General features: G+C 41.1%; 1 protein-coding gene across 6 annotated transcripts in view; it reads right to left on the bottom strand.

The window, feature by feature from the left end:
• The window catches only part of PTPRM (protein tyrosine phosphatase receptor type M), a 795,639-nt gene that overhangs the window by 220,385 nt on the left and 561,795 nt on the right, over positions 1-13,459 (bottom strand). For all 6 annotated transcript variants that reach the window (XM_058692682.1, XM_058692677.1, XM_058692679.1 and 3 more), the window contains one exon: positions 10,499-10,631. In XM_058692682.1, coding sequence (XP_058548665.1) covers positions 10,499-10,631 — 133 coding nt within the window. The remainder of the gene's footprint in view (positions 1-10,498; positions 10,632-13,459) is intronic.

The following is a 13,459-nucleotide window of genomic DNA, read 5'->3' as shown; positions in this document are numbered from 1 at the left end:
ATCCCAGGCAGGCTCTCAGCTGTTAGCATTGAAGCCCAAGGATGGAGGGCTTGATCCCATGAACTGGGAGGCCATGACCTGAGCCTGGTCTTAACCACCTGAGCTACTCAGGTGCCCCGCAAAATATCTTATGCTATTATAAAACATACATCTCCCAAATAAATAAGAAGCCAAAGCAATTCAAAGTCCAGTGTTGCAGTGAAGGGCTTGCATTAAAGAAGAGTTTTTGTCTGTAATTGCTAAAAAAACTTACATGCCTACTACCTGCAAAACACCCTGAAGGGCATGAGAGCAGAGTGCCAGAAATGGTTAGAAAAAAAAATCACATCCCAGCCTTTAATATGCTGTAATCTAATAGAAAAGAGAGAGGAGACCCAGGTAACTCAAGAGCCTGCATGCAAGGAGAGTGTATGTGAGTGCTGTAATGAGGGGGTGAGTAAGGAGAGCACCAAATCCCAGCGTCCAAATTGGAATTCTGGTGTTCAGGCAGGTGCTGCTTCAAGTCGCCTGGGGAACATAATTAACGTTCGGGAGTTGTGTTCATGCCTGCTCTTACGCCTGAGTGATAAAATGGGCCATTCTTAGACACGATAACCAGGGCTACATTTTTGCCAATTTTATGCTTTGTGTTGTTTTCACAAACAAATAGAAGTATGTTGAATTTAATAAATAAGTCAAGTTTTGCTTGTTGCAGTAAAAGCCATAAAAATAGCTTCACTTCAGTTCTACCACAGCAGTGTCGATGGGGAAACAGCATATATGAAAACAACAACAACAACAACAACAACTTCCAATGGATCTAGTGAAGCCCTGGGCACCTTAAAGGCAAGGGCATTGGGCAAAACCATGCCTTTCCTATTCACCTCAATACACTGTTTAAGAGTATTGCATCTGGAATGCTGAGATCTGCTAAGAGAGAGAGAGTGAGAGAGAGAGAGAGAGAAGGATAGAGAGAAGAAAGCATTCTTCTCCTCATTAGCATAGTGGTCCCTCTCTATCCTCTTTAAAATTTAACCATATGTAATTTTCTATAAATGAACATAAGTCAAAGATTTCAGATATAACTCCTTTCCTTGTTAAAAAGAAATTTAGATCTATGTTAGAAGAAGAGGGATCACAAATGTTGCCTAAAAGAAGCAGGTTAGACATCGGCCAATTTTAAACATATATATATATATATATATATATATATATATATATATATATATATATTTACATATATATACATATTACTCCTATACTCTTTTTCATTACTGTTTCAGTCATCAATATAAAACAAAAACAGAAAGAATTGATCTTATTTATTTATTTGTGAGAGAGAGAAAGAGAAAGAGAGAGAGGAAGAGGGGCAGAGGGAGGGAGAGAGAGAGAATCTAGAATCTTAAGCAGGCTTCACACTCAGTGGGGAGACCAATGTGGGGCTTGATCCCACAATCCTGGGATCATGACCTGAACTGAAATCAAGAGTCGGACGCTCAACCGACTGAGCTACCCAGGCGCCCTGAAGAAATGATCATATCAAGTTTGAATTCTTGGATTCACTAACCAAGAGGACAGATTTAAAGTCATCCTCAGCTTTCACACCCTGGGCATTTCCCACTCTACAAACTGGAAAGTGAAGTCATGTCCACATAAATGGAGACATACACTCCTTACAAAACAGGGAGAGCCTGGGTGGGACTGAGCTGGAAATATCAATGCATACAACGCGCATCATCTGGGGAGATCACCTGTGGAGAATGGTCAATTTTGGTGGTAAATATCACCTCCCTCTTAACACCCTCTTAGGTATTGTTAGACTTAAGCTTTAGAGGTAAGATAGACCAAAAGAACAAGTTTTAAGAAGCTATGCTAATGAGTATAGGATAAAAATGAGCTGTGTTAGAAAGTTACAGGCACTAACAATACAAATCAGCAGGACAACTGCACCCTGAGATGGCTGGTAAGAACCCCGTTCAATGTGTGCAGGTGAGGAGCTGGTGCCGAGGAACAAGGCACGAGGGTCCACACTCCAGATAGTTCCAGAGGTTGATCCTGACCTGTGGGAGTTGAGGTAGTTGGCTGAGCAGGATCTAAGGCAGGTGCAGGGACTCCAAATAGATGTGTGACACTGCTGAGCACACCAAAGAGAGAAATGCTGCCCTTTTGTTCTGACCCCGGAGGGGGACTGCTCGGCCCCTTATTGGATCTGGGTCTCATAGGTCTGGATACACAAAGTATTTGTGCTGACTGCCAAGACCATGACCGCTCTGAAGAATTTGGGGCTTAGAGGGAACTCCCCAAGAGCAGTAGTATCGATGCCCCAGGACTCCGGCTTCCTTCCTTCCCTGTAAGCCATAGTTCATCCCTCCCCTTGAGTGAGCAGTGGCCTGTGCAGAAAGCACACTGCTGGGTGAGTCTGGCCCAAGAGTGGTTTTCCCTCATGGTCGCAGCTGTAGCACCTGCCCCAAGGCCTGGCCTCCAACTACAGGAACCGTGAGCTGCCTTCCTTGTAGTAGCTGTGTTCCTTGCTATCCTCACAGTTAAAGACCCATGTTCTCCATGGGCAAAGGAGAGGTGGACTCCCTCTACAGGAGAGACAGCCTTTTGTCCTGCCTCGTCTCTTGAATATGGAAACAAAAACTTTGAGGCGTGAGTGCAATGCACATTGAACCTAGGGTCAGCTACGACTCATATACTGAGGTAGCAGATTACGTATATTGTCAACGTAGGTAATATTTATTGGGGCCAGCACTTTGACAGTAAAAACTCATTTTCTTCTCCTAACACTCCTATGAAGTAAGTACTCTTATTTTGCCCTTGGTATACCTGGGGAGACCGAGGGACACAAAGCCAAGCAGCTTGCCCACGGTCACACAGCTTGGAAGCCACAGGGTCAAGGTGTGATATAGGTAGGTGGCTGTGCCTAGGGATGGCTGGTAACTCCACTCTGCTCCCAGACTCTAGAGTTGGTCTCTGATGAGGAAGGCCTGGAGTGAAACACTCCCTTCCTTCACGGCCTACTATAAAACTTAACAAAGTTCTCTCAGTCACTAAACCAGACGAGGATACGGCACCCTCAACTATTGTGAGTTACCCGAAGGAAACCTACTGTTCCAAAAAGGACACAAAATACACACACTTGAAAGGATTTAAAAGCACTTCTATAAAGGAGGAAGTGGAAAAAGCTTTTAGTTAGCTGTTTTCCAAAGCATGCTGGCAGATTTCAAATCTTTGCAGACTTAGAGTGATGGTTAACGGTGGTAAGCTGATGACTACACTGTGTTTCCAACGAATGGATCCGGACAGTACCTGAGTTTGAACAGAGCAGGAGGCATCTCTGAGTTTAATGCCGTGGCCATAAGCAGTGGAGCAGGGTGGTTAACAACCAGATACATTTGATTTATGCCAGGCTCTGCCCTGTACTACCTGCGTCACCTTGAACAATCTCCCAAACTTCTGGGCCCCTATGCTATTATGTATCCAGCACCAGCTATGCATATGAGTTATGTTATTTAATCTTCATGCTCCCCTGTGAAGTACACAGTAGCCTCATCACCACATTTCCCATTGCAAAAGCTCAGAGACGGTTACGTAACTCATCCGCATTTACACTGCTAAGCAACTAGGAGCTGGGATTCAAACCAGATCTGTTAAGGTTCGAAAGCCCAGTGGCTGCCCCTTACCATTCTGACACTTTTCTCCTATAAAATAAAAATAAAATAAAAAATTAGTGCCTATATTCCCCACCCTCCCGTTTAAAATAAAATCTTCCGTATAAAGAGCTCCCAAAGAACCCTTAATGGAAGGTAATAGAACATAGTCAAACCATTCAGTTGAGTCCAGAAATAGTGTCTAATATAGGAGCTATGAGACTAATCACATGAAGTCCAGGTTAGAGGAGGCCTTGAGAAAGGTCAGTTTGTTTAACTTACCTCTGTACCACAAGCCCATCCAGTTATCATCTAGAAAACTGAAGGACATTAACTGATTGACAGATGAGGATGACATACACATCCTTCTTTGTGTACCCAGATATCCTGTCTCCTGCGTGCCACAGCCGGTGCTGAAGCAGAAAGTCCCAGCATCTGGTTATTTATACAGCTGCATATCAAGTACACATATTCTAAATCATAATCGCAAAGAAACTTTCTCAATGTAGTTTCAGAAAGTGTGATTTTGAAACAATAGAGCATCCAGACTTAAGACATTTTCCACATACGACTCATACTGAGCTTTAGAGGGAAAGAATTCCTATCTCATATGTAAACAAGTATAGCAGAAGAGCTATAGATAATGTCAACTTGCCTCCAGCCTCATGCTGCAGGCATCCCTTTGAAAACAGAGCTTTCATCAAATTTTCTCTCTTATCTTTTTTGTTTCATGATGTCTTCAGAAATACTTCCTATTTTTTATTGAGATTTCTTCCTCAGTATCAGTATTGTTTAAATATAATAGAATGGGCTCTAAATATTTAATGACATGTACTGCATTTGCAAAATGTACACTTGTTAAAATATGTTCTGGAAAGAGACAGAGGTAGAGTGCTTCAGGATTAAAACAGTTACATTTACCTAAAACAGGTGTTGCTGTAGTTGAATAGCTAACATTTGCTGCTTTGACTGAGAGTGCATATTTCCTTAATTATTTTCATAGAGCCACAACTTCTGTAATTTCTACTTACCTCAATAGCTGAGACAGGAATATTACCGTAATTAATATAAATGTTCTCAAATTTCTAAAAGCTCTGTATCAACTTTAGAAACAATAGTAAATATAATTAAGCAGGGTAAAAATTGATGGTGTTTGTATGCTAAATTCTGTCAAACATGTTATTGAGATAAATTATTCCCTATGAAAAATGTTGAAAATGCAGGTATTTTCATTTATAGAAATATATTTAATTATACATGGATGAAAAATGATAAATACTAAGTATCTCCTGCTCAACTTATTTCATATTAATTTTGAAAATACAATTGACCTTTGAACAACACAGGGTTGAGTTGTGTGGGTCCACACGGATTGTTTTTTTCAGTACTGTCGTGTAAATGTATATTCTCTTCCTCACGATTTACCAAATAACGTTCTTTTCTCGAGCTTACTTTATTGTAAGCATACAGCATATAGAACATATGACATAAAAAATATGTGTTGATTGACTATGTTGTCAACTGACAGTAGGCTAGCAGTAGTTAAGTTTTGAGGGAGCCCAAAGTTATATGAGTTTTTGACAGCAGGGGGCGGGAGGGGGAGAGGGGAGGGGCGGTCAGTGCCCAAACCCCAGTGTTGCTCAAGGGTCACCTCTACATTCTCATATGACTCTGTATGAAACTTTAATTTCATATCCATCTTCTACCCTTTACCAACATTTGCTGCATCAAAACACTGCACCCTCCGAAGAACACATATTTTTGCGAAAGAGAAAATAAGAAATTGCTTTGCTTATAGGATAAAATAAAAAATAAAAGTAAAGGTTTTGCTAACGGTTTTCAAGGCAAAGGTGGTTTCATAGTACATTAGTCCAGGTAAGCTTCCAATAAATTAATATTCATAAACAAGTTAACAATTAGTCATTCATTTGTGGTAAGTTTGTAAAACATTATAGCCAAATAAAACTGATGGTTATCTCAGTTTTCAGTCATTATTGCCTCGATGTGAAAGAATTCCATGAGTTAGCATGAATCGAATGGATTTTATGTATTAGGGGCCTACCTTCAGCAACTACTTTTTTTTAAGTTTGTTTATTTATTTTGAGAGAGAGAGAGAGAGAGAGAGAGAGAGAGAGAACTGCGAGCGGGCTCTGTGCTGTTAGCGCAGAGCTGGAGGCGGGGTTCGAACTCAGAAACCGTGAGATCATGACCTGGGCTGAAACCAAGAGTTGGAGGCTTAACCAACTGAGCCACCCCGGCGCCCCAGCAACCACTTTTTATAAAAGGCCTACCCTTCAGAAAGCAATATGATCTGAGCTAAGCTAATAATTGGCAATGCCTCCTAATTAAATTTGCTGTCCCCCACCTCCCAGGGGCTCAGGCCCATCTGGCCTGGCGTGCTGATAAACACAGACGGTAACTACTGACTTTTCCTCAGCAGGACAGACTTCCAATTGTATTTCCAGAAATATTGATGAGTTTGTTTCAGTACCCTTTCTCCTGGGCCCAGTCTGTCTTTATGACCAATGGCACATATTTGCGCGGGCTGTGGCCGAGCGCTGAGGGCAGAAGCAACGTGGACTAACTCGCCCATGCAGGAAGGACTCGGACTCCGATTAGCATCAGGCTTTAACTACACCTGAGGCAGTTCTTTTCCTTCCCTCTCTCTCCTTCCCCGTTTTCATTCCCCTCCCTGCTCCTTCCTTTTAATTGAATGCCTGCTGTGTGACAGCAGGACACGGGGCTAAGAGATAAGCTCTTCACCAAGTAACACTTCTAGACTTGAGCCAACTGAACAAAGACAGTCTTTGGAACTATGGACTATGTTTAAATAATGAAATATGGCAATAAGCCACCCACTGTATTTCCAGAATAGCAAATGTACAGTGTCACCATAGGCCACTACATATGGAACACCTGACCAATTGACTGGAAGTGGGAGGAACTACAGAGATCATCCCATGTTATGCTCTCAATTCACAAATGAGGACTCCAAGGCCCAGAGAAGCTCAGAATCACAAACTTAAAGACCTAGGGATTGCAAATCTAACTTCGGTGTTCTTCTGGGTGTGGTGGGAGGTGAGCAGAGTGGGTGAAGGGGGTCAAAAGGTACACATTTCCAGCTATAGAATAAGTAAGTCGGGGGAAGTTATGTCCAGCCCTAGTTAATAATACTGTAGCATATATTTCAAAGTTGCTGAGAGGAGACCTTGAAAGTCCTTACCACAAGAAAAGAAATTTTGTAACAATGTGAGAGGGGCATTAACTAAATTCATTGTGCTGATCAGTTCACAGTATATACAAATGTGGAATCATGATGTTATACACCTGAAACTAATACAATGTCATATGGCAGACCTCAATAAAAAAAACCAAAAAAACCCCAAAAAAAACCAATTCAGTGTTCTTCTAACCAAAGAGTGTGGCTTATTCCCTATCAATGATACATCTGCAACTTATCCATCGTTAACACGTAGTTTTAGGGGCGCCTGGGTGGCTCAGTTGGTTAAATGTCTGACGTTTGATTTCGGCTCAAGCCATGATCTTGTTGCAGTTTATGAGATCAAGCCACGCATTGGGCTCATGCTGATAGACTAGAGCCTGCTTGGCATTCTCTCTCTCTGTCCCTCCCCTGCTCACATGTGTGCTCTCTCTCCCTAGATAGATAGATAAAATATCCTGTTTTAACTATTTAAAAATACAACTTAAAATTTAGACTAAATTTTTGGAGAAAAACCCTGAACACTTAGAATCTGTAAGAATTCCTATTAAATATGACATGACTATTCAGGTCTAAATCTTGTAAGTTTTATATTTATAGGAATGCTATATTGGTAAATTTACCCCACAGAGAGCATATTCTGTATTTCAGAAAAAACAAATACAAAAGTGGCACATGATATGAAAACAACCCTTTTAAGATCATTACCTAGTAAATAATCATGTAAATTTGATATGAGTTATTGGTATTTAGTCTAATGTTGTATCAAGACCATATGTTACCGGAGGCAATCTCTTCAAATGCATAATTTATAACATAACCTCCATGACTACCTGAGAGACCTAGGTAGAATAATGAATTAATCCAGCAGAAATAGACCCTTGGAGGATGAAATGACATTTAGCTAAGGTCACAAGGGCAACTGGATTAGTAGTTTCAGGCTATTCCTCATAGAGAGCTTGCCAGATGACACAGAAATGCAACATATTCCCTCAACTAAAAATAAATCCCTTTAGAATGTTTAGTTTGAATATCCAGGCATGGAAAGGCCTAGTATTCCTTTGATTTTATAGTGAATAATATTTAAAAAAAACAGGATTAACCACTGGTGGCAAAGATAAGTCTTCTGAATGAACACTGAGGTGGAGGGGCAATGCAAAACATCTGGGAGAAAAATGCATAAGAGGTGATGGAGAAGTAAGAGAGAAGAAGAAATAAAAAAAGAGAAAATGGACAAGAGAAAGAAATAAAGAGATAAATAGCTAGAGAAGAAGAAGGATAAAGAGAAGGAAGTTACAGGGAAGTGAAATGAAAAGAAAAAAGAAAGAATTAAAAATGAGGAGACTTCCATTATAAAACTAATAAGTATGGGACATAATGTCCAACATGGCGACCATAGTTAATAATCCCAGGTTGCATATTTTAAAGTTCCTAAGAGAGTAGCTCTTAAAAGTTCTCATCACAAGACAAAAAAATGGGAAGAAAAATAAGAGGAGAAATTAAATGACGGGTGGAAAAAGAGAGAAAGAAATTGAGGATGTAAAGCAAGTGGGAAAGAAGTGGCAAACTATGGGGACTCATTAGTAACATGTTTAGCTGAGACAGAGTGATGGTTTGTCCTGAGGCCTATGTAGAACAGTAAACATAAGACAAAGGACAGAGCAGGAAAAGATGCATATGTGTGTGTGTGTACAGATAGATAGATAGAGGGGCGCCTGGGTGGCTCAGTCGGTTAAGTGTCCGACTTCGGCTCAGGCCATGATCTCACGGTTCGTGGGTTCTAGTCCCGCATCGGGTTCTGTGCTGAACACTTGCTCAGAGCCTGGAGCCTGCTTCGGAGTTTGTGTCTCCTTCTCTCTCTGCCCCTCCCCCACTCATGCTCTGCCTCACTCTGGCTCTCAAAAATAAATGTAATACAAAATTTTTAAAAAATAGATAGATAGATAGATAGATAGATAGATAGATAAGAACTCACCCCTTAGATACTGGGTTACCCAAGGTTTACCCTTCATCCGTAACTTCCTTCTCACTCTACAATGACACTGAGTGATCTCAATCAAATCCAGGGCTTCAGCCCGGCATAGGGTGCTGACCTGACTATGGAAATTGTTATTCCGAGTCCACACCAGCACAACCAACTGTCCCGCGGACATTTCCACTAACCTTAATAGGAACAGTGAACTGAAAAAGTGACGTGCCTACCTCTCCAAACTTCGTGCCCTGCCTATGTCTACTTCCCATACTCTGCATTTTCTGAGTTGGGAACATCTTCCCTAAGTTGTCTAAGTCAGTAACGAGGCTCTTTCTATAATTGCTCCTTTTCTCTGGGCTTCTGCCTTCAAATGGCTACTACAACTCACCACCTAATAATTCTAAAGCTGCCCCCTCCTCATCCAAGTGGTCTTCCTGACTTGAGCTCTTTTCCTTCCTCATGGTGCTCAACCCTAACATCAGAGTGATCTTTCTAAGACAAAAATTACATCATATTACCACCTGCTTAAAGGCCACCAGTGGATCTCAGGACCAAGACCAGCCTCCTTAGATGACAGACAAGATTTTCAAGACCTTGCTTTGCTGACCTCTCCATTCTCACCTCCTACTATCCATGACTTACTTCCAGTCTATAATTGTTTTTAATTTTTTTTAACGTTTTTATTTTTATTTTGAGACAGAGAGAGACAGAGCATGAACGGGGGAGGGGCAGAGAGAGAGGGAGACACAGAGTCGGAAATAGGCTCCAGGCTCTGAGCCGTCAGCACAGAGCCCGACGCGGGGCTCGAACTCACGGACCGCGAGATCGTGACCTGAGCCGAAGTCGGACGCTTAACCGACTGAGCCACCCAGGCGCCCCTATAATTGTTTTTAAACTACAGAGAAAAGGATTAAGACCTAGTAGTATCACTGGAGGGGAAAATTTATGCTACTGCTTACCACATATTTTTATGTTGATAATTTTTGCATCAGTTGAACATTCTATCATTAAGTTTTTACTCACTTCTATATACATAGACACAATATATTTTTTAAGCGTGGGAGGTGAGGATTGCTTATTATAGCCACAACGGCTATAGCCACATTTTCTCCTCCCCCACACGACCCCCCAGCTAGACAGAGCCATGTGACAACATTTAACGAGTTTTAGCTCTTATTTTCAGTCTCACCATGGCCTGGGCTCCTATCAGGCTGTTTTCTAAGAGTCCCTTTGTCATGGGGTGTTGTGCCGATTAAGCCCCTACCATGGTGCCTACACGAAACATGGGCTTGATAAATTCACCATTATCTTCATTATAATGAGAAGGAAATCTCTTCTTTCTCATGTCCTTGAGACCATCCACTACATTAGTACGTCAGTAATCGGTAATAAAAATTCCCTGACGAATAGATGTTTTTAAAGATTTTGTAGAGCTTTACGTACCAACGTGTGGGAAGACACAGGCTTAGGTTACCTTGGCATGATATACTTTGCATATTCATACAACTCCACAGCCATTGCTCTAAGTTTTGCCTCGTAACCTTCAATGCTATATGATGAAAAATACCAACAGAGTCACAGATGTGTCTCAGCCATGAAAACCAATCACACACGCAAAGCCAACTGGCAGACAACGGGGTACAACCACATCTCTGGCAACAGCTGGGAGCTCACCTTTTCTTCATTACCAACACAACTCCAAGGAATATGATGACGAACAGCAAGATGCCGGCAATGACTCCGGCAATTTTGACCGTGTGGTCTGTTTCCTTCTCGGGTTCTGGAACTGGCTTCGGGGTGGCAGCTCCTAGAGATGAAAAGGAAATGAAAAAGGACAGACGGTGGGTAAGAGAATAAAGATGTTATGTTTTAAAAGCAAAAAAAAAAAAAATCGCTGCATTTAACAGAGTAATACGACTTATCAGAGCCAGCAGACAGACAAGCTTTTGATTTTTTTTTTCAACAGCTTTCATATGCACTGAAAGGAGGGTAATTGTTCATATTGTTCTTCAATATTTTACTAAACCATAACGGAAGTTGGATAGCACCCCCAGCTCTGACCCTTTTAGAAGAGACTCTTCTCAAACAGTTTTTTATATTTTTATTCTCTCTATTGGCTCCCTGCCCTTTCTGCCGTTTTAAAACTTGCTAACAACACAATAGCTATCCTAAGCCTTTATCCAAATTTGATTTGCTGGAACATTTTCCTCAATTATTTTTCATAAGTGAAGCAGTAATTCTATAACATATTAGCCCAAACACCTGGAAAAGTGAGATAAGCTCATTCACCATGCATTTTACCAGCAATTGTTTTTTTTAACACAATAGAGATTTTTCCCCTGCCTTTGGAATTCTAAATCTAGGTCACATCTGGTAGGCAAAAGACTCCTTCTAAGCAATTTATTCACAAAGTGGGAAGCAGCTGATGATCACACTACTGGCACTCACATTTAATATCTGTTTAAATGAGATAACCAGAGCCTTCCAGTGACTACTGTCTTAGCTCGCCTGCTTTCCCATTTCCCAAACGTTTGTCCTGTTTATGGCATAATGCGATGGAATGTCAAATCCACGTCTGATGAAATATCCATTTCCTCTGCTAAATGAGTTCAGGACGAGAAAATACTAGGAATGTAATGTTCAACTCACTACGCAGAATCCATTTTTTTTTAAGGGCTTCTACTCTCTTAATCAGAATGTGACAGTGCTGAGCATCTTAGCCATCAAGCCACTGTCCTCACCACGTGGTCAGGACAGGTCATTCTGAAAGCAGGAATTTTATGGCCAAGTCTCTCACCTTAGAATTTTCTTCTTGTGTTCCTTGGTTTAAAAAAAAACAACATGTAATTGAAACTGAATATTGATATCGCCCCTCTCTACCCTTTCACTGGGTTTCCCGTTCACGCTTCACCTGATTCTTGGAAAAACTTAGCCCTCCCTGTGTCTGGTGCATTGCAGGCTGGGCTTATTCTAAGATGAGTCGACACAGGGAAACAGGGAGTGTCTAGCTAGACCTTTCCATCTGTTTCCATTGGAAACATATAAACTATGTTTCTTTCAAAAGGTATTCATATTAAGATTTTATAAGAGATTCTGCATCTTGAACCCAGCTGTGGCCATCAGACAGATGAAGCTAGTCAAGACTGGGGACAGACACAAGGCAGAAGATAAGTTTCCATCCACGCATGCTTCGCGATCAAAGTGACAATTGTAATGAGAGCAGGCGTGATGTAAAAATCACTCCTTATCAGATACAAACCCTTCTGCATAGCCTGTTTCAGGTCATTTTTATTTCTGACAACTTCAGGGGGATGTCCTGCTCTCTTGTTTGAATGGATATCCCTCAAACTAGTTATCCAGATAAACCTTAAAACTAACAATGCTTACTACTTTTTAGTGTAATTACATCTTAAGTATACCCCTCCAATATGTCACTGGAACATACGGCCAAGCAGTGGGTTTGCAGGATATTGTAATATTAAATAAACTGATAGGAAAGATTTAAAGATAAAATATGTACGTTATAAAAAGATGAAAATTTTTAAAAATCAGTGTAAAAATAAATAACACGTAAAATTCACAAGAGGGAAAAAAGGGTGCCATGCTTTTGAATTTTGGCTTTTTTTTCAATTAAAAAAACTTAACTTTAAAACAATAAAATGAAATTGGTTTATTCTACCAAATGTTGGCATATTGGCATATTGGGAGCCATTCTATTTATCTCAGTAGTTAATAGATTTCAAACGCTCCAAATATATTTTCTAAATAACTGCCTGGCTGAGTTTCTTTGTAACTAAATTATGCCAGTAAATACAGCACTTGGGAAAGAGATTTAGAAAAACTTTATTTAGCCTAAAATACTGAAGTATAAAAAACAACACGGATACAACCCATACATTGTAAACACTCAGTAAGGGAAGAGTTTGTCTTGTCAACGGTCATGTTTGTTTCTGTTAATTAAACAACTGGTTGTCTTTGACTTTAGCCAACACTTTGGCCTGCTCCATGAGAACTGGTGAATACTCTACACATCTTTAGGACAGAAAAAGAGTCTCCCTCGCTGCCTTTCATTCCCTTTGGAAAGCAGACAAGCCCATTGCTATGCAGCTAGCATAAGCTCCGTATTATCATTCTTTAGCACCTACTTTTAACTCATTTCACATTGCAGGTCAAGAAAATGAAATGTTCCATCTCCGCAGGACACAGTTGCAATGAGATTATGGCGGCAATCACGCAAAACGGGAGAGCAACTCAGAAAAGGAGAGGAGGGCTGCCCCAAGCTGTCTGGGAGCGACCCTCCCTTTGCCCGCAACAGGGCGCGGCCACCAGATCATTGTGACAGTGCCAGAGTAAAGGGGATGATTGGAATGTCTGGGTTGGGGGCTGATCCGGGAAGCAGCAACGTGCATACAAGTTGGGATGACATAAGTCACCAGGCTGAGGTAATCTCACAGAGGTGTGCATCGTGAATCTCAAGTTCACGCTGGGTGTCTGCCATTCCTTCCTTTGGCTGCCTGCCCTGCCCTTTCGGTCTTTCCTGAAATGGAGATCTTTACGATCCCTTTCCACAGGATGCTCTTTTCTCCACTTTTGTTTTTTTGGAACCATGTGGTTGTGAGCTGTCAGCCTGGGACA

This window comes from Neofelis nebulosa, chromosome 11 (genome assembly GCF_028018385.1).
Source record: "Neofelis nebulosa isolate mNeoNeb1 chromosome 11, mNeoNeb1.pri, whole genome shotgun sequence".
NCBI classification, from domain to species: Eukaryota; Metazoa; Chordata; class Mammalia; order Carnivora; family Felidae; genus Neofelis; species Neofelis nebulosa.
Note: the sequence above shows the minus strand (reverse complement) of the source record. Positions and strands in the feature narration are given on the sequence as shown.